Genomic DNA, 19,769 nt, shown 5'->3' with positions numbered 1-19,769 from the left:
TATATATATCAGAGTTGCCACAGTATCTGGAAAACTGGAAAAAGTCGGGGAATTCGAAAATAGACTAAAACATTCAGGAAAAGTCCGGGAATTTCATACAGCGATCCCGCCAAAAAAAGCGAGTTTTGCGCTGACATTGGAAGCAATCACTTTCTTGGCGAATTGTGTATCGCCTGAGCGTCATTCGGGCAGCTGACATGGAGCCAATTTTCCCAGCTCCAATTAGATTGTCATTTAGAAAGGCAAAGCAAGTTTCCAGCAACTTTGATTTCCAGTAGAATTCGAAATGAGAACTTGAGAATGAGAACTTTCATGTGAACTTGAGAATCGCATGCGCATATGCAGTGCATGTTGAACTAAACAAAATACTTACTCTCGTATAAAACAAAATCAGTTTAATCCTAATATATGGTACCATGGAGGTTAGAATTAAAGAATACATATTGTTAAGAAGGAAAACTCCGTAACCGGAGTGGCTCCCTTTGCGCAGAATGTCTGTCGCCAAAGCTCGAAGCCGGTGTCGAAGTTCGAAGGTCACGTTATCAAAAGTTCATAAAATGAATATCGTTTACTTTAAACTTTAAAGGAAAAGAAAATATTTTTTGGTGCAAGTGAATTAATTAATGGATTAATTACTTTGAGCCTTCCAAAAAAACTGTGAAAACCCGTTTTTAAATTATTGCAAAAAATCAAAGTAGAAACGTTTTGTCAAAGAACGTTTCTTCTTAGCACATGTTCCTCAATTTCCTGTGTACATCGCGGAGAGGGAAGTTCTGGGTGCCAGGTTCCGTCGCCAAATCCCTTGGCAAAGTTTCCCTCCGCTTTCTAGCGGCGTAAATAGCATTAAGTTTATGGAACCTTTTCTTCTTTATATAGATGTTCTTTGGTTAGAATAACCTCCATGTACAGTACACACGGGATTTGGCGACATGAGCAGTAAACAGGTCATTTTGGTGTTGGCAACAATTTTCAAAATCGTGCCAAGGCCTTACTGTATACTAGGATTTTACCGCAAAATCTTTTAAACCTTTTTTTTTTTTTTTTTTTTTTTTTCTTTTTAATAAATGCCTTATTTGCCATTGTAAAATTTTAAAAAAATAGTAATCAGTCATCTAGGCTAACCATGTAATATAACTATATTTGCTAAAATATCGTTGATTATTGTAATTCAATTTTTAAGTAATTATTTTTATGTTATTTGTATCATTTAATGTTGCTTCTTCCCTCTAAATTTATTTATTATTAGTAAATAATACTTCCAAATTTCAGAAAATTTTCTCTGTCATAATTCTGAAATTAATTCTAGCATTATGATGACGTAACATCACAAAATTTAATGCACATAGTTTTTGCTTATGTGTGCTGCAAAATAAATATAAAATACCTAAATTTATTTTAAAAATATCATTAAATAGATTTCTTTCATTCATTTAGCTGCAAAATGTCTGCCTTCTTTTATTCCAGATTGTTCAGATTCTAATCTCAATCTTCAGTGGAGAAAACAACTCTTATTATATAATAGTAATGCTTTGGGGATATAAGTCATATGTAATTGGCAAATTTTTGTGGTTTCGAGTAATACCATAATTATTTTACCTCTTAGCACAGCCAACGTGCGTTACACGAATAGACTGGAATTTTCTTAAAACATACCTGGAAAAGTCAGGGAATTCCATTCTCCTGTTTGAGTGGCAACCCTGATATATATATATATCCAGATGAATAGCAATTTGCTGCTCAACAAAAATGGATGTGAATCTAATAAAAATAATTATGAATTGAGTGATTATTTTTTTCTGGACTAAAATATAACATATGCTGAAACAATTTTCAGTACAAGTGTGCATTAATATGTGTTAGTTTATTTTTTATACATTAAATCAGTTTTTGTACCTTAATTAAGGAAGAAAGTCTTATTTATGAAATTCATATATTACATTGAGGTAATGTTAAAATTATTTCTGCACAGGTGGAATAGTGTCTGATTTCCCAAATGAAATTTTTAAATAACGTGCATGCAAAATATACTCTAACAAGAGACCATGCACCAGGAATATTAAAATACTAATATTTTGTTAGGTGTGAAATATGCATATTGAAGGATGATTCTTTTATTCTGAATCTGATGATTATTCAAATTCCTTCATTTCTCCTTCCCAACCAAAACAATGTCCTTCCCATTGAAAACACTTTTACAATATATTACAAATGAGTCAAGTAAACAAAATAGATTGTTTTGTAAAATCCTTAGTACTCTGTAACATTTTTCACTTCATCATAAGAACAAAACTGTTGTCTGTTTAGCATTGATGATGCTCAAAAATCACGTGCATCATTTGCACATTTTTACTTAATTTTCTTGTAAAAAGGTAGCACAGTCAAATGTTGATTTTCATTAACTTTGATGGTTTTATCCATATAGTTTCTTTCCTCCAAATTAACATAAATTATTGTGGTAAATTATTTTATTTACGTAATATATTTATATGATGCAAATATACTTAGCTTGAATTAAGCGATGGATTCAGTAAGCTCATTAAGTAGGTTTTTTCTGTATTTCTTTAACCTTTAACCCTCTGAGTGCCATGACTGGATTTATGCGGTCATCAGATTTTTTGTTACTTGGTGTTTATTAGCTTATAATTTAAGATATTTTGCTTTCTTACTATATTTATCAATGCAAGTATCATCTTAATGAATGTAAGTTTATGACAATAAAGACTAAAGTAATTACACAAATTCAGCTAATAAATACTGTTTATATACAGGTCTTTATGATAGGTCCAAAAACATGTGCCACTCGGAAGGGTAATTTCAAACTGATTTGCATTTTCAGAATTTTGTACTCATTTAACAAAATTTGCTTATATTTCACAGCTTCTCAGGAGTACTTTCCCCAAGATGAAGTTTCTTCTAATAATGTGTAAGTTAATTTGTGGTTATTTGTTTTGTCCATGCCCCATTTGTGAATTTTTTTAAGTGTACTGTGTTTTATCATAATTTTGTTAATATAAATTAACTTGACCATTTAAAGGAAACTTTGTTTTTGTGACTACATATTGTGTAAATTACACTGATGCCCAGAAATATTTCATGAAGTAAATCATTGCATTTGTCATTACATGTTATCTTATTCTGTCTCTAATAGTACATTGCCGATTTAAGAGGCGTGGGTTATTGACGGAAAAATTAAACAGCGATTGCTAAATGCATCAACAAGAAATACCTACTTTCAACTCTTACAATGGAAATTCTTCAATAAAACTGTCACTTTGATTGATGCACACAAATATTTTGGAGATTTTATGTCAAGTTGTTATGTGTGCAATATTAAGTTATGCTCTTTCAAACTTGAAACTGTATGCTTTCAATTCATGAAGCTAAATTCAGGAAACAGGACAATGTTACTCAAAGCTTAATGCTGCTATATTCATCTACAATCAGTCTCATTCTGACGTATGCTACTCAGATTTGCATTTTAAGATATTCAGAAGCATTTTAAGTTTCAAAACTGTACTTTGCATATTTTATTAAATTAAGACTGGTATGTTTTGAATAAATTTCTCCATTCTGATCGCCTAATCTTTTTGTGCCTGTTTCAAGCAAAATGTTTTCAAGTGACTTTTACAGTTTGAGGAGCAGTGGATTTATTATATTGCCTGCTTGCAATCCAGCAAAAACTGACCTATGTAAAAGATGCATTGTGAACAAACAGATCATGCATTATCTTCTTGAACAAACCAAAATGAGTTTGTGATGTTCAGCTAAGGATAGCAAAATTACATAATGCTCCATTATCAACCAGATTTAACATCTACTAGGTATAACTACTGTACATACATCCATTGTTTTGTGTTACTTTTCGACAAATCTTGCAGATCCTTACCTAACCCTTCCTTGTATTTGCTTTGTCTACTCATTAAAAAAAATTAGCTCCTTAAGTGCATTTCTAATTTTGATATCGGATAGTGTGTATTAATAATTTCGCTGTTTCATTCACAAATATACTGTGATCCAATCAATTTAATTTGTTTTATTGAAGAGGGAAGATACAAGACTATTTAATTTTTTTTATTCTATCTCCAGTTTGATCTGTCTGTCTTAAGCTACAAATAAAAGTATGTTCTCATGCTGGGCAACCAGGTTAAGATCGGAAAAGGAAAGTAACCATATGTTAATATATTTTTTTTTTACCTGTAGCTGCCCATTACAATAGGAATTGAACTGCTAATCATTCAAGTTGAAGCCCTGTAGCCACTGTTAAAACTTTTGTATAATTGCATATTAAAATGAGAAAGACAGAGATTTCTGTTTCAATGACCTCTGAACAAATTATATCTATGAGAATTAGGTCAAAGAAAGCAGAGCTGGAATCTACAGCAGTGGACTTGTATTCTGTTCAGTGATGAATTGATAATCAATTTATCATCTGATTCTAAATAGATTTGCATTAGGGATCTAGGGCTATGTAACATTAGAGACTCTTAATATCAGAAAATATGACTATTATAACAATGCAGATTTGAAGATATGGGGAAAGAAGATCAGTGGATGTGCATGATACATATTTAACAGAGGTTCTGTATCTGCCCAGATATATGAACATAAACCCCTTCAACTAATACGCCAGTATTTTTAGAGGGACATGTATATGTCTCTTTATATATGAATGACAGCATGTGTTCACATTGAACAAATCTAGTTGATGAATTTCTTGAACTGTGCAAATGAATCAGTTACCCAAATCTCATAACTTAAATCCCATGGGAAATATCCTTGAATGAGCAGTTAAATGGCAAAATTTTCCTTCTGGGGATCTCAATGCTTTGCATACTTTATTGAAGGGTACAATCAGCTCCCCTAAATTTATCGACCACTTTACAAGCATGAAATTATTATGCTTGTGTGCAAATTAGAATATGTTTGCTGCTAGCCGCAGAAATTTGCAAATGTTTCTGTTTTATTCATTCCCCTAAAATTTGTGCTAATGGCACCATTTTGTTTTTATTTCATAATAGTTTCATGCTATAGGCATTCATATTTCATTTTTCATTGTTTGTGTAAAACACCCCAAATAAATTCATTCTGTTTTATTTAACAGTTTTTGAGAAGTAATTAGTTTTGGCAGTGTAAAAAGAATTTTGAACTCCAATATATCACTTACGAAAAATAAAGTTGATATGTATAGAAAATATAAGTTTCCTTTAAATGCACTAGAGCTTTAATGTACATAAAAATGAATTTTATGTCCTTAAGAAGGAACAGATTCTTAGGTAATATAATCAGGCTTCTCTGATGCATGTTTCTTTTATACTTAGGTGTCCACCTCACTCAAGTTCTGTATCCTGTACTGGAAGGTAGGAAAAATTCACAGAATATAAATTTATGTGTATTATCAGTATTGTATATGATGTTAGGTCTTTAAGTATTGTTTTAAATTGGAGATTATCAAAGCAGTACATACATAAAACTACATAAGGTACTTTAAACTTCTAGGAAGTACATGAGGAGCTTTCAAAAAAATAATTAATAGTCAGTTAAAAAAATCAAATGTGGAGAATTTTTTTGTTGACTATATGCACTTTTGGTTGCCTGTGTTTGATTTACCTTTATTGCCGAATTATTTTTCCATTCAAATGAGGCTATTGTCTTTGATATTTCGATACTGTTACAGTATGGGATGATAAATGTAAAATCTATTTTTAAAAACTATCTGAATGTATAATCAGGATATATTTTTATTTTCTGACAGATATACATGCAGCACTTTTATCAAGTGCATATGTTAGTTTATATCAGACTTCGTTAAGGATATTCTTATTAAATTTCCTTTTTTCTGTATTCCAATCAAGAAGAATAAATATCCAATTTTTTAAAAAAAAAGCTTAAACTGGAAATTGTGAAATCACTGTATAAGGTATTTCCTTCCTCCTTTCATCATGCCTTCGTGGTGTAACTGTTAGCACACTCGACCCGTATTCAAGAGGTCCAGGTTTGAGCCCTGGTGAGGGCATTACTCATTTTTCATGTCTCCTGCTTCAAAATTCCAAATGACTCTACAGTTGGCAGCCGAACTAAAAGGTGATGGATGATGATTCTTCACCACCAGAATTTGGCGATTGGTCCCCTAATTCCCAGTCATCCTTTAAAAGGGGAAATTTTCTACCTCCTTTCAGCATGCCTTCATGGTGTAACATTTTGCATGCTCAGCACGTATTTGAGAGGTCCAGGTTTGAGTGCCAGCAAGGACATTGCACATTTTTCACATCTCCTGCTTCAAAAAATTCTAATGACTCTACAACTGAGCCTACAAAGCCACACTATTCTTTGCTTAATCATATTTAATCATGATTAGCAGCAGAAATCTGAACTTAAAATGCAAAAAAAAGAGGTTATTAGGATTGTTTTAATGATTTCTGTAGGTACAATCAGAACTTAACATTGCGTGCTATTTTTCGCCATCCAAATCCCCCCTTCGCATTATTTTTTGTGTAGGAAGACAAAAACTGAGTTGTGAAAGAACTTAATAATGAGTAATATATCTATAATAAGGTAGAAAAACCATTGCATCTGAGCAAATTCCGTATTCATAACTTAGCTATGATTTGGGTAAGACTATGCCTCTTCCCAAGAAGTCTCACGATCAGTGGAGGAAAGAAACCTCACATTGCAGCACTTGAAATTGTAGTAAAAGGTAGGATATTAATATATTTCATTCAAGTTTTAGGAAAGCTGAAAGATGTGTAAAAATTCACGGGATCAGATGTTAAGTGATTTAGATTAAATTTAATTTGTGAGATTACTTTGTATTGTGTCTGATGGTGCAGACTGAAATTCAGTAATGATTACTTTGAACATTATGAAATGATATGGGCAAAATGTGTATATGAAAAGACACTTGAGGATTAATCAGTTTTTAAAAATTGCTTAGATTTACATAGGTTCTTTTGAAGAATATGTGTGGTAAGTTTCATATCTCTGCCCCCCCTTTTTTTTCTGTGCAATAGGCAAATGGATAATCTTCCCCCTTCATTGTTTCAGATAGATTGAGGTTACTTTTAAAAACTGAATGAAACTGTCTTTTCGGGAAGGCATTTGTGTGCAAAACAAGGTAATTTTCAAGTAAAAGAAGGCTGGAGTAAAAATTTTTAAAATGGAAAATGCATTCTTTTAATTATTGGAAATGGAGCACCCAGAAAAACCTTTACTAATATCCAACCATATTCATTGTCTCATTCCATCAGAATGTTATGTGTTATTGTTAAAGGCAAACAGATAATGGGATCATGCCGTTTGATACTGTATGACTTGTCTCACAAAATCTCAAATATGGCTGATAATAATTCAGAAAAGCAAAGCATCAGTACACTGAACAATACTCCATATAATGGCTAAACAAGATTGTTACTAGTGTCAGTGATAGCTCAAAGCATTTGCTAGATGTAGTAATTTCATTTTTGTTATTACAAAAGACATTTTATTCTGCAAAGACCTCTAAAATGAGAAGAGGGTTGCTAGCATCTCCACTGACAATCCCTGTTGTGATTGGCAAGCGTGGCTTGCTCTACCATAAAACAAAGCCATAGTTTCCAGGAGATCTGTAAATTATATGGAAAGTGAAGGCTTTGAAAAACTGCAAGCAAAGAATTCTAGAATAAGTCTGAAACGGAGAAAGAACTTGAAATGTCTCTTCTACTTCAAAAGAAGGAAAACTGTCTCTCTCTTTTGTATGAATTGAGACCCCCCCCCCCCGGTAATAACATTTGAATGTTTGTTGACAGATTAATAGAGGCTGCTTAGGCTGACTTTTCAGCGATTAAATTAGTTGAGGAAAGAGTGCAGGGCAAGTGCTCAACACTATTGGGTATTTTTCCATCAGAAAATGAACTTGAGCTTAATAATTCTGTTGTCATTGATATAGAAAGAGATTATCAGGGTTTGATTGAAGACTGTCATTTAGAGTCTCTTCTCTGTTGACTGAATTGTTGAGCAACTGAACGCTTCTAAAAAAAGCTGAGTTTGTTCATTGCAGAACAATGAAAAAATCGTTATCACAAACCATAAGCATACAACAAACCTGTCTGCAGAAAATGTTAAATCATGTGATAAAAATAAATTTAATGTCCATAAGAAAAGTATCATATTCTCCAGATTAAAAAGCCTGAATTTATACATCAGTTAATTATAATTGGGTTTAAAGTCCTTACCCTTCTTTGCTCTCTCTCTTTCTCTGTCTGTCTTTTTTAGACTGCTTTTAGATTAAACATAGCTTTGAGTTAACTGTGGACCCTGGTAAATAATAATAGCCCAGTAAATCAGGACTTGACTGTGAATCCTAGGTCAGTTTAACAAGCCTCTTTTTAGTGAAAGAAAATTACATTAAAAAAGCCTTAATATTCCTTTGTCTTTAAATTTTAATTTCAAGAAAACAGCATTTGCTTCGATCTTGTGGCCTCAAAGCTTAAGATTTTGTATTTGGAGCTATAGCATGTTGATAAGTCTTTGCAGCAATTTTCACAGATTATTTAAATCCTGCAACCCATTCATTATGTTGCATCTGTGGGAGCCAACTTTCAGCAAAACTGTTTTTCTTGGCTCTGAGACAACTTCCAAGAAAATGTCTATATAATGTTACAGGTGGCCTGGTGCCAAGTCTCCAAAACTTTCTCATTCCAGTGAGTATGTGACATAGGATGCTGATTAGAGCCATCTTGCTGAATAGATGTAGTTTATCTAGCAATAGATTTCATAGGACAACATTTGGCTATTCTGGGTATCAGTTACCAGATTAAATATTCCAGTGCATTTACACAAGAGGTAGCAGTGCATCATGTTAATATGTAGCAGTTCTGATCCCTCTATGCTCAAGTCATGTCAAAAGTGTACCTTCGCTGATTGCCGAAATGGAAGATGATATGAGAGACTGCTGTAAAAGAATTGAGGACTAAAAAATTCTTTTGCTAAAGTAATTATCATAACTGAATTTAGATATTAGACTTTTAGTTTTGATGAAGGGATATAATCTTTAAGAAAACTCTTCAGAACTACTGTTTTAACTTAAATGTCCATTGACGAGCACACATTCTGCACTGTGAAACAAGTGGAAAATAAAATTAAATAAAAAGTGTAATTCTTCTAATGATTTTCTATATTAATTCAGAACTTGTATGTGTATGTAGTTCTAAACTGCTGTAAACTGTGTATGTGTTAAAAATATATCATTATTTTAAATTGTGTTAGGATTCTTCTTAGAATTAAATCTTAAAAATTACAGTTCTTAAAAAATTTATAATATATTGAATACCGTTGTATGATGTATACTGGAATATATATGTGCACTTTTGAAAAATTAGCATTCCTATTTTTGGGCCCAGACTGTCTATATCATTAAAGTTTCTGTTTCAGGAAAGTAAGGACACTGTTTGCTTGTCGAGGAGAAAATGAAATGGAATTGTCATTTGAACCAAATGAAATTATTTACAATGGTAATTGTTTTTTCCATTGTTTTTATTCTTTATATCATGTAATATTAACAGTTTTTTAACTTTTTGGCTATACTTATTTTATACTTAATGAATTTTGGATTTTCCAGATTTAAATTATATAGTATAGCCTATTGCCAAAATTCAACACTATTGTATAAATTTTATATATGATTTTGTTTTAATTTCAAAGTTAAAATATTGGATATCTACACTGATGTTAAAAATTAAGGGAATTTTCCCATTTGTTCAATTAGCTCCAAAAATGGGCAGATTATCCTGCAATTTGGCATGGATGCAGGTTGCTGTAATACATAAAATATCCCATACAACAGTACGTTAAACATGCATGATTGTATGTAAGGCTTATTGGCTCAAGAATATCTAAATCAGAATTTGAAAGATCGAACAAAAATCAGGCTATGATCCCCATTGACAGTGTTACTATTCTAATAGTGTGATTTCGTGCTGGCATCGAGGCAGTTTCTGGTGACAGATATTGGGTTGTCCAGAAAATTCATGATGATTTTGGCGGAAAATTTGGGAGATTTAACTTTTAGCATAAATTTATTAAATTATAGGTGCCATTCTGTTCTACAACACTTTTTCCATTTTTCAGGGAACATGAAAATTCCATTTTTCCAGAATCGCTCAGGTTTATCAGTGAAAAATTTTTCTACTTGATTTTTCATCTCAGCCAAAAAGTTTTCCCATTAGGAGATTTTTGTTCAGGTTGAAATAGGTAGAAGTCAGAGGGCACGAGGTTTGGAGAATTTGGTGGAAATCGTAGAATCTTCCAACTGAGCTCCAACAGCTTTTCTCAAGTTATGAAATAAATTAAAGCCGCGCATTTTCCTGATGAAACATGATGCTCTTCCGATTGCTATTTCTGGATGCTTTTGATCAGTTGCTGTCTTCTTTCGTCCAATTGGGAGCAATACTTCTCTAAATTTATCATCACGTTGTTAGGTAAAAGGTCATAATATGGGATCCCTTTTGAATCTCTACCAGACACAGAGCAACCTCCGAAGGTGTCTCCGAAGGATCTTCATCCGAAGGTGTCTGGTAAAGAGTTTTGTCTCTACCAAACACCTTCGGATGAAGACCGTGTTTTGGGGTGGCTGAATGTGGTTCATTCCATTTTCCCCAGGATCTTTTTCATTTAACATTGTTATAAATAATCCATTTTTCATCCTCCATCATTACGTGCTTCAAAAATGGTATCTCGTCATTGTGTTTATAGAGTGAGTCACAAATGGAAATGCAAATCATCAGATTTTTCTCTGCTAAATTATTTAATGGGCAACTCATACATCAAAATGATTTATGTAGCCTAGCTTCACAAAATGCTTGAGTATGGTGGATTTTTGACAAGGTGTTTTAATCTTATCTTCATCTGTGGTGAAGGGCCCACCCAAGCATTTTTTTTATCTTTAAGGTTGAAATCATCAGTTTTAATCTTAGCAAACTACTTCCATAGAGTTCTTTCAGCTACAGCACTTTCATTATAAACAATGCATATCGTGTTTGCTGCTTATGTGTCATTTTTGTATTTCTGTGAAAAAAAAGCATTAAATGTTAAAATATACTTTGCATTCTTCTATATGCAAACTGACAAAAATGTTAGCATACTGTAACCAGATTTTTTTCCCAGATATGCCTAAAGTACCATCTTCTATGCTACGTACACATGTTTTTTGTTTTTCAGTCATTCTGATATGTTCAGACCTGTCCTTTTGCCACCTACCAAAAATTGGGATGAACTTTCTGGTTAACCCAATAGTTTCAGTTCTGGAGCAGCACTGTTTTCAGGTTCTGGGAGTAGGACCGCTTCAAAACTGTACCCCAACATAACTGTGTCACACCTTCTATAAGTCAACCGCTGTTTGGAGACGGAACTCTTCATAATGGTGCCATGGCATAAGAGAACATACACAAGATGAAAATCAGTTTCTCAGTTGAAATTGATTGTCAGTACTCTTTTGCTAATTCACTGTTTTTTGCAAAGTGCACATCCTTATGCAAGCCCAATTTTAATTTCAATGACTGATTAATCAAATTTCTAGAAAGCAACTTTTTTTAGAGAGAGCTCGTTGGTCATGATGCTAAAAAATTTAAACACTTAAAAAAAAATAGTAAATAAGGGGAGATTTGAGACTTTCCACGAGTAGTGGTAAAAATGCTTTTTTTATTAATTTTTATATTTGAAATTTGGATGTGGATTGAAACATACATGGATCTGCAGTTCTGTGTACATGAAACAAATCAGATAGGTTATTTAAATTGTTATAGAAGATATGAATAATTGAATATTTAGGTTTTAAAAAACTGTACATCCTTTTTACCTCTTATGTGTGTAGCAGTTTATCATTTCAGTGCAAGTAAAACTTGACTTCTCTTCCAAGAAGCACAGCTTAAAAAATTGTTTTGATTGACAATCATTTTGGCACCCTGATGCCAGTCTGGCATTTTCCTAAAGGTGCAGACATATTTATGCCAATACATCATTTTTCATAAATGTGCAGCATCTTAATGCTAATCCAGTATTTTCCATAATGGTGCTGATACCTTTACACAAAGTCTGTATTTTTCAAAAAAGTGTGGAAGATTTATTTAACCTTCTGATTAATTAATTAATCAGTAACTGGGATGAAAATTAGACTTCCAAAACACACCTATGTGAAAATAGCCGGATTGGTCTAAGGGTGCCGACAATTAGTTTAAAGCAGGAAATTATCTTTAGTTTGTGCATGCTCTCTTATGCCATGGCACCACTATGAAGCTTTGTGTCTTTTCGAACAGCTGTCGACTTTAATAAGGGTGCAGCAACCATTATGAATGCATTTCCTAGGAGGAAGAAGGCGAGTTGCAATTCCCTCTCCTACAGCATTTCAGGGTTAGATCTTTAACAGGATTTAGGTCTAGAAATCTGGCTGAACAAACCATCCCGTTAATATCCTCACTGTGTCATTACAAACATTTTTCTCTGTCATGCAGTGTATATGCTTTGTCTTTTCATTCCATTTTATATGTTATTACTGTCTTAAAGTAATTGCCAAACACACCATGAAATAATAGACTATCTAATGAAAAAGGATGAAAATTCATTGCAAAGTTTCTTACTAAATCAATATGGCATTCCTTTAAACCTAGCATGTCAAATTGCTTTTACAGATAATTTTTCCAGTTTAAATGTTTCTTTTGAACAGTTAGCTTACTTGTGTACTTTGCAAATGCAATTTTATAATTAGCTGAATTTATCAAAATTATAGAAAATAATTTTAGCCAGTTTGACAGTGACTATTAAATTAAGGAAATTCTAACTATTTTTTGTGGAAACTGAACTGGCAGTTTTAGTCAGTCCATCATTTGTAAGATTTTAGTCCAACAAATTTTTTTTCTTTAAGTGTCTTAAGTTTTTTATGTGGAAACCAGACAAGCTGATAGTTTAAGGAATGCTGAGTTTTCTTTTATTTGATTACACATTAGTGAATTTGTGTTGCAACATGTTTAATCACTTCTTACTTAAAATTATGGATACATAGTTTAACTACGTATATTTCAGCTGATGTGGTATCTGCAGCCCATTAAATATATTTTTGTAATGAAACAGTTCAAAAATTATAAAATGTACTCCATGGACATAACCAGCTCAAAGTATGGAGGATTGTCTGTTATGACTGGTATGGTTATATTGATCTACCTCTTACAGCAGCCTTTCCCAAACTTTTCACTCTTAGACAAACCCTTATGACAATATCCAAGTTCTAGAAAATCCCAGCATCCAATAATATTTTTATTAGCGAACATTAACAGAAAACAAAAAATGACTGTCATTTTAGTCTTTTCAAAACAAAACAAAAAAATCTGAAAGGTTTCAGATTTTAAATTACGTCCAAATGTGGATTTTTTTAACATTTTGTGTGTTACCTTTATTTATTAAATGTAATGTTCTTTGCATTTAAATCATAAAATTCAGTTCAGTAGCAATGTCGCAAAATAATTTTAAAATGAGCATATCTTTAGAATTTCTGATACACAGTTTTGTGCCTGCTGGAGATAAAAAGGGTTCTTTCCCTGCTGTAGAATGTTGCCATTGCTCGCTTTTAAATCGCTGAGTTTGTTACTCAAAACTTCGTTAAAGTTTTGCAAAATATTGAATCTATAATAAAACAAATTCCAAATTTCAAATTTGGTCTTCGACATGCCCATATTCGTAGGAGGATTTAAAATTTGATGGCTGTATGTGCCGTTATTTTATCACAATGCAAGAAATAGCAACATTTATGCAGATTTTTCATTATTTAATTTCTTCAAACATAATGCAAGACTCTTAACATTTGGTGACAACAGTTTGAAAAGTGAAACGGATATTTATAGTGATTCAACACAAAATCGCAAAACAAAAATAATGGTCCTTCAGGGACAAAGCCCCTTTGTTCTAAAAAATGAAGTTACATGGAATTCATGTAATTATAAATTACGTATAGATAAATAATAAATTTATTTTTTAGAGTTTCTAACAAATATTAATGTAAATTCTGTGCCTATTTGGAATATAAATATTGGACTAGGGATATGATTTCGAAATATATATGAGAATTTCATCTTCAACAGAAAAGAGACTGTTTCTGTCCTCATTCTCACTATTTAAACAAAACAAAAAAAAAAAAAAAAAAGCTTGTTCACACTTGTATTATGTTGAAAACTGCAGCAATATATAATAACTTTCCTGTGAATTGTTAGATACTTAGTTTCAACGAAAATCCAGAATTTGTCGAAAACCATGTCATTAAATCTCATTTTCAATCATCTGATTGTTACAACCGTCCGGCTGTAAGTCACAAAGTTCTTTTAAAGTTAGGTTCCAAGAATGAATGGAAGTGCTAGAAAATGGGTTCCTCACATAGTTGCATAGTTTTGTTGATAGGGATGGAAAATAATCAGTTCTCTTTAACAGCTTTTCTACGTGGAATGCAATAATACTTGAAATTTGTTTATATCAATTTTCGCTTTTTAATTCCACTAGTTGTTCAAACGTATCAAGGCTCCCTTTTATGGAATGATTTACTGCCTGTGGGATTTTTCCTTTTCTGTGCAATAATCTCTGCTACTGAATAACTTGCTTCCTGAGCTCTTTCATGGTCTGTGAATGCATTTTCAAAAGCTGTACTATATTAATATTGGGATTTTAATAGAGTTTTAAAATAGTCAAATTTTAATTTTCATATTGGTATGATTTATCATAAAATGTGTGTTCAATTTTGTTGGACCCATTGCTGTGTTCAAAAGTTTTTTATTGCAAAAGAGACACAATGGAAGAGGACATTAAGGATCAAAAGTCCATGTAAAGCTCATTTGTAAATAGCTTTTATTGTAACAACAAACCTTTTTTGAACATCTTTCTTTATCAGTTTTTGAAATTTTGTATTACATTCTAAAGATTGATCACTAGTCTTCAGAATTATACAGATTGTTTATCTTCAAGTATCACCACATTTTAACTGTTAAAAATCTATAGAAGAATTACAAAATGTGTAACAAAACCAAATAAAGTACCAATAGAATAGTAGTAAAGTAACATAAAATAAATAGCTAAATAAGTAACATGCACTAGCACTTTGTTTAACCAATCGCATGATCCTACACTTCTTGCATCACTAATGCATATGCAGTTGCACTTGATTCTAGTATGTGACAATTAAAAAGCTGCCTTTGAATGGCAAAATTAATGAGAATTACTAAAGAATAAATCTCCTTCCATTAGTGGTTAGCGATTGAAAACACTGCAGCTGGCATGCTTCCTTTATTCAAAAAAACAATATTTTTGCGATATTTATTGAATTAACTGAAATTCAGTGTTAAAAAGCAGTCAAACAAAATTCTACAGATAGTGTTCTCCTCTTCTCTTGAGTAATATTGGCAAAATTAGCAAAAATTGAATTAAATACCCCAACTGGATATTTTTGGAATACTTGATTTCATTATTCATTGTGCTTTCAGATTTCTAGTCTAAAATGAAAGGGCTTTTGGTTTCTCCCTGTCAGAGAATGCACTACTAAGCTTGACAACTACAGAGTGCAGAGTGGAACTGAATATGGAAGACTATTCAGAGTTTTAAAAGGACAAACATTTTTATGACTTGGTGTTAAATTGCCTCCTTTTGGGGGGGAGGGGAGGAGGATTCTTCCTGATTTGCTATTATCTTACTTTCAAATGGAAAACCATAATTTTTCTGTTCAGGCTTTGTTAATCACATGAATAGTTAGGAAGCTGAAAAGCAATGTTTTAACGTTCTAAGTCTTTTCTACTCAAAATAATTTAGAAATTTTCCTCTTTTTGAAACATCAGAAGGTGGTGATGTGGGGCTTGTGCTGGGAACATTCTCCGACTATGTGTCTGAGCATCAGTTGAGACAATACAAAATAACAGTGGCCCAAACACATCCATTTTCAGTACTCTTTTTATCCTTTATAGTTATGTCAGTCAAAATTGGATTAGAGCTAAGTATATAAGATTCACCAGCTTTGTCTGCTATGGGCAAGTGGCCAGTGCACATGCTTGATTTATTCTATTGTTTCATTGCTTATGCAGTATGCTGATAAATGGTAGTTTGTGCTGTTCTGTTATCCCTTTAAAATATACAAGAAAGATAGTGCTGACAGGTATAGCATGTTTCATAGCCCTTTAGTTCTCTAACTGAAGTCCAATTTTATAATTATAATAAAATCTTAAAATGCATTGCTTCCGAAAGTATTGAAGAAAGTGCACTGTGCAACTTAACGGTCCATTTCACTATGACCCTATTTAATGCTGGTAGTTTATCATTAGGTATAATTATAAACTAAATTATATGGCATGTTTATCTGTAAAATACCATGTAATATTTAGCTAGCCTACAATATTATCAGTAGTTATCTTGAAATATATGTAGGTAATCTAGAAAGTAATTTCCATTTCCCACTTTTGCCATAGAATAGCTGTGTTCATTAGCTCAAGCAATCACATTCTTTCTGCTAAGTCATTTTCAAATTGCTAATTTTTGCAGCACTTGTTTCATGAGAGTTTAAAATGTTTAAAACAATCGATCATCCCGCCATGTGCGAGATATGATCAGTCATCCGATTTCTCAATGCGAGAAACTCCAAAGCCTGTGAAATTCACAAACAAATTTGAGAAATGTGTGGACCCAGTGTGATGAGTGATTCTAAGGTCAGAAGATGGGTGTGGGAATGCAGTGAAGGGTGTGGAAATGTTCGCAATAATGAACGAAGTGGGTGACCATTTGTGATTGATGATGTTATTTGATTGCAGCAGTTAATGTGAAGATTATAGAGAACAGACAGTGACATTTTCCCTCGAATTTCCTCAGATTTCCACATCACTTCTGCAAGAGATTGTTATTTACGTGTTCCTGCCTAAGAGACTACATGGAAGGGAGCGATGTCTTTATAGCTTGTATTAATGTGTAACACATGGGGAAACCCATGAAAACACCCATGCAGCCAGCCTGTTCACAGGATTCGAACCTCGGACCAAGCTACCAATATTCAGAATTTTTACCGCTCGCCCACTGGTTGGCTGCATGAGATTATGTCCAAAAAAACTGTAATTCCTGAAATTGCTTGGTGGGTATTTCACAGTCTTAACAGAGCAGCAGAAATCGAAACGTTCAGGGCAGTGCTCTAGACTTCCTGACATAGTACAGTGAAGAGGGTGATGCCTTCTTAACCTTTTAACTGTCATGCCCGAGATTATCTCGGGCACAGCACTGGTGTTCGAAAATGTCACGCCAATTTTTTTTTTTTTTTTTTTTTTTTTTTTTGAGTGCATCGTATTGTCATACCCGAATATATATTGGGAGATGTTTATTTCGACTACATTTGGTTTTTCCAATACAAAAAATTTGACAATTTGTGTACCCAAATCATCAAAATAACTTGACAGTTAAAGGGTTAAGCTGGATTGTGACTGGTGATGAAACCTGGATGTGTCACATAACCTCAGAATATAAACTCCAATCGATGGAATGGAGACATCATCACCAAACAGATGAAAGCCAAACCACTAATCACGTGTCGCAAATTGCTGTGTACAGTGTTTTGGGATCAATGGCATGTAGACAAACAGTCAGTGTAGCATGTTATTGGGAGATGCTTAGAAAACTGCTTGTGGTGCTTAGAAAAATGTATTGCACATTACAGAATAAGTTTCATGGCATGTTTTTGGAACAGAATTTTTCTTATTCATGACAATTCACAATTACACACTGCACGTGATACACAGTGATGCCTTACACAGTACCTGTGAGAAATTTTTGACCATTCCCTAAAGCTCTGATCTTGCACCGAGTGACATTCATCTTTTCAAGCACCTGAAGTCCTTTTTTGCTGGCGAGCAGTTCCAAGACGATGACAAGGTCATATTTGTAGTTACTTAATGGCTGCAATATCACGTGGCATCATTCTGTGACAAGGGCATCCAAACACTTATGCTCCTTTGTGATGAGCCCACCAGCGGCCGAGCGGTAAAGACGCTGAACACTGGTAGTTCGGTCTGAGGTTCGAATCCCGCGAACGGGCTGGCTGCATGCGCGTTTTCGTGGTTTTCCCCATGTGTAACGTGTATACGAGCCAGTTTCCCTTAGAAAGTCCTCCACGAAAGGCACCCCTCCCTTTAGGCAGATAGCCCTCGTGCGCTTTGCCATAATTAAATACACCACCAACACACCACCTTTGTGATGAATGCCTAAATAATGGTGCTACCTATGTTGAAAAATAGTATGATCATTGTAGTTCTTTATTTAGTAAAGGTTAGCTCCAAATGATCTTTGCCTTACTTTGGTATTGTTAAATGAAACTTACTTTCTGGATTCCCCTCATATTTACTTGTGTGGATATAGTTCACTGTTGTTTGAATATCATGCTGTTTTGAATCAATATCAGTACATTCCACTCATAATTTATTAATTCAATTAAAAGTAAATACATTTTTTATTCTGAAGTTATCGTAGTTTAATTTTGTAAATACTTTTGTTTATCTATCTTGTTATACTATGTACATTAACGTCCAATCATCATAATCTATGTATGTGGTGTTCTTTTTATGTGTTTCATTTTGTTTAATATTTTTTAATCAGTTTTTCTTCTCTATGCTAGTGACACCATCTCAAGAGCCAGGATGGATACGAGGAACATTAAAAGGCAAAACAGGTCTTATTCCTGCAAATTATGTTACGTACTTATCTTGAATTCACAGGTCCAGAGCCATTTCATGTGTTTCTTTCATGCTTCCATTCATTCCGTAATTAGAGAACTAAAAAATTTAGATCTCTAGTTATATAACAGTATTCTCATTATTTATATGAAGAACTGGCCAAGCTGTCTGTATTTGCTCATAATTATATGAAATTAACTGAATTCAAATGAAAGATCAGCATTAGATATTCTGAAATGTTTTCAGTTTTAAATTCCTTTAGATGATTATATCATATATATGTATACATTAAATATATATATATTTATTGTACATAGTAGAATATTTTGATATATTGCAATTATATTTTGTAATTATAAATTTTAATAAATGTGATTTTTTACTTGTTTTTAGTGTATTACCTTGCTTGTGAAATTTTGAGTACAACACTTCTGGATTCATTGTACATACCTTGTCAATATGTTTTAAAATTTCATTACATTCTACTGGTTCTAGGATTGCAACTTTATAAAATTTCTTCATTATTATAGTAACATGTTTTCTATTTGAACATTACAAAATGTGAATAGAAGAGAAACACGCCAATGTGACAATTAAAATTGCAATAACAACCTTGTATTTAGCGCACATATGTTGAAACACTCAATCAATTTCGAGGGCAGCTAAAGGTCCCTCCTCATCAGTAGAACAAAATTACTAGAAAGGGGAAAAAGATGAAAAATAAAGCATTGGCAAAGGAGTCTAAGAAACAGGTGGTCGTTATCAGCACACATGTGATCCTAACTGGATTTTGAATCAGATTTACACTGGCCACCTACTTTTACTGAGCCAGGCTATCTGATCAAACATATAACACAAAGACTAAAATGCAAACAAATCAAGGAAGTCAAAAAATAGGGAGCGAGGGGCAACTGCACCTTCACCTTTATTCGATATTCAGTCTTGGTGTGTGAAGGTGCAGTTGCCCCTCGCTCCCTATTTTTTGACTTCCTTGATTTGTTTGCATGTTAATCTTTGTGTTATATGCTTGATCGGATAGCCTGGCTCATTAAAAGTAGGCGGCCAGTGTAA

At 33.0% G+C, this 19,769-nt stretch overlaps 1 protein-coding gene across 1 annotated transcript in view; it reads left to right on the top strand.

Annotated features, from left to right (window-relative positions):
• The window catches only part of LOC118188001 (rho GTPase-activating protein 26-like), a 187,672-nt gene extending 168,586 nt beyond the window's left edge, over positions 1-19,086 (top strand). The window contains exons 22-25 of the mRNA XM_085809677.1: positions 2,878-2,923; positions 5,319-5,357; positions 9,406-9,485; positions 18,641-19,086. Coding sequence (XP_085665803.1) covers positions 2,878-2,923; positions 5,319-5,357; positions 9,406-9,485; positions 18,641-18,732 — 257 coding nt within the window. The 3' untranslated portion in view covers positions 18,733-19,086. The remainder of the gene's footprint in view (positions 1-2,877; positions 2,924-5,318; positions 5,358-9,405; positions 9,486-18,640) is intronic.
• Positions 19,087-19,769: the final 683 nt, after the last annotated feature.

Source organism: Stegodyphus dumicola, chromosome X2 (assembly GCF_044657685.1).
Source record: "Stegodyphus dumicola isolate Sdum_Otavi_A_Nest chromosome X2, ASM4465768v1".
NCBI classification, from domain to species: Eukaryota; Metazoa; Arthropoda; class Arachnida; order Araneae; family Eresidae; genus Stegodyphus; species Stegodyphus dumicola.
This window is presented reverse-complemented; position numbering and strand designations above follow the sequence as displayed.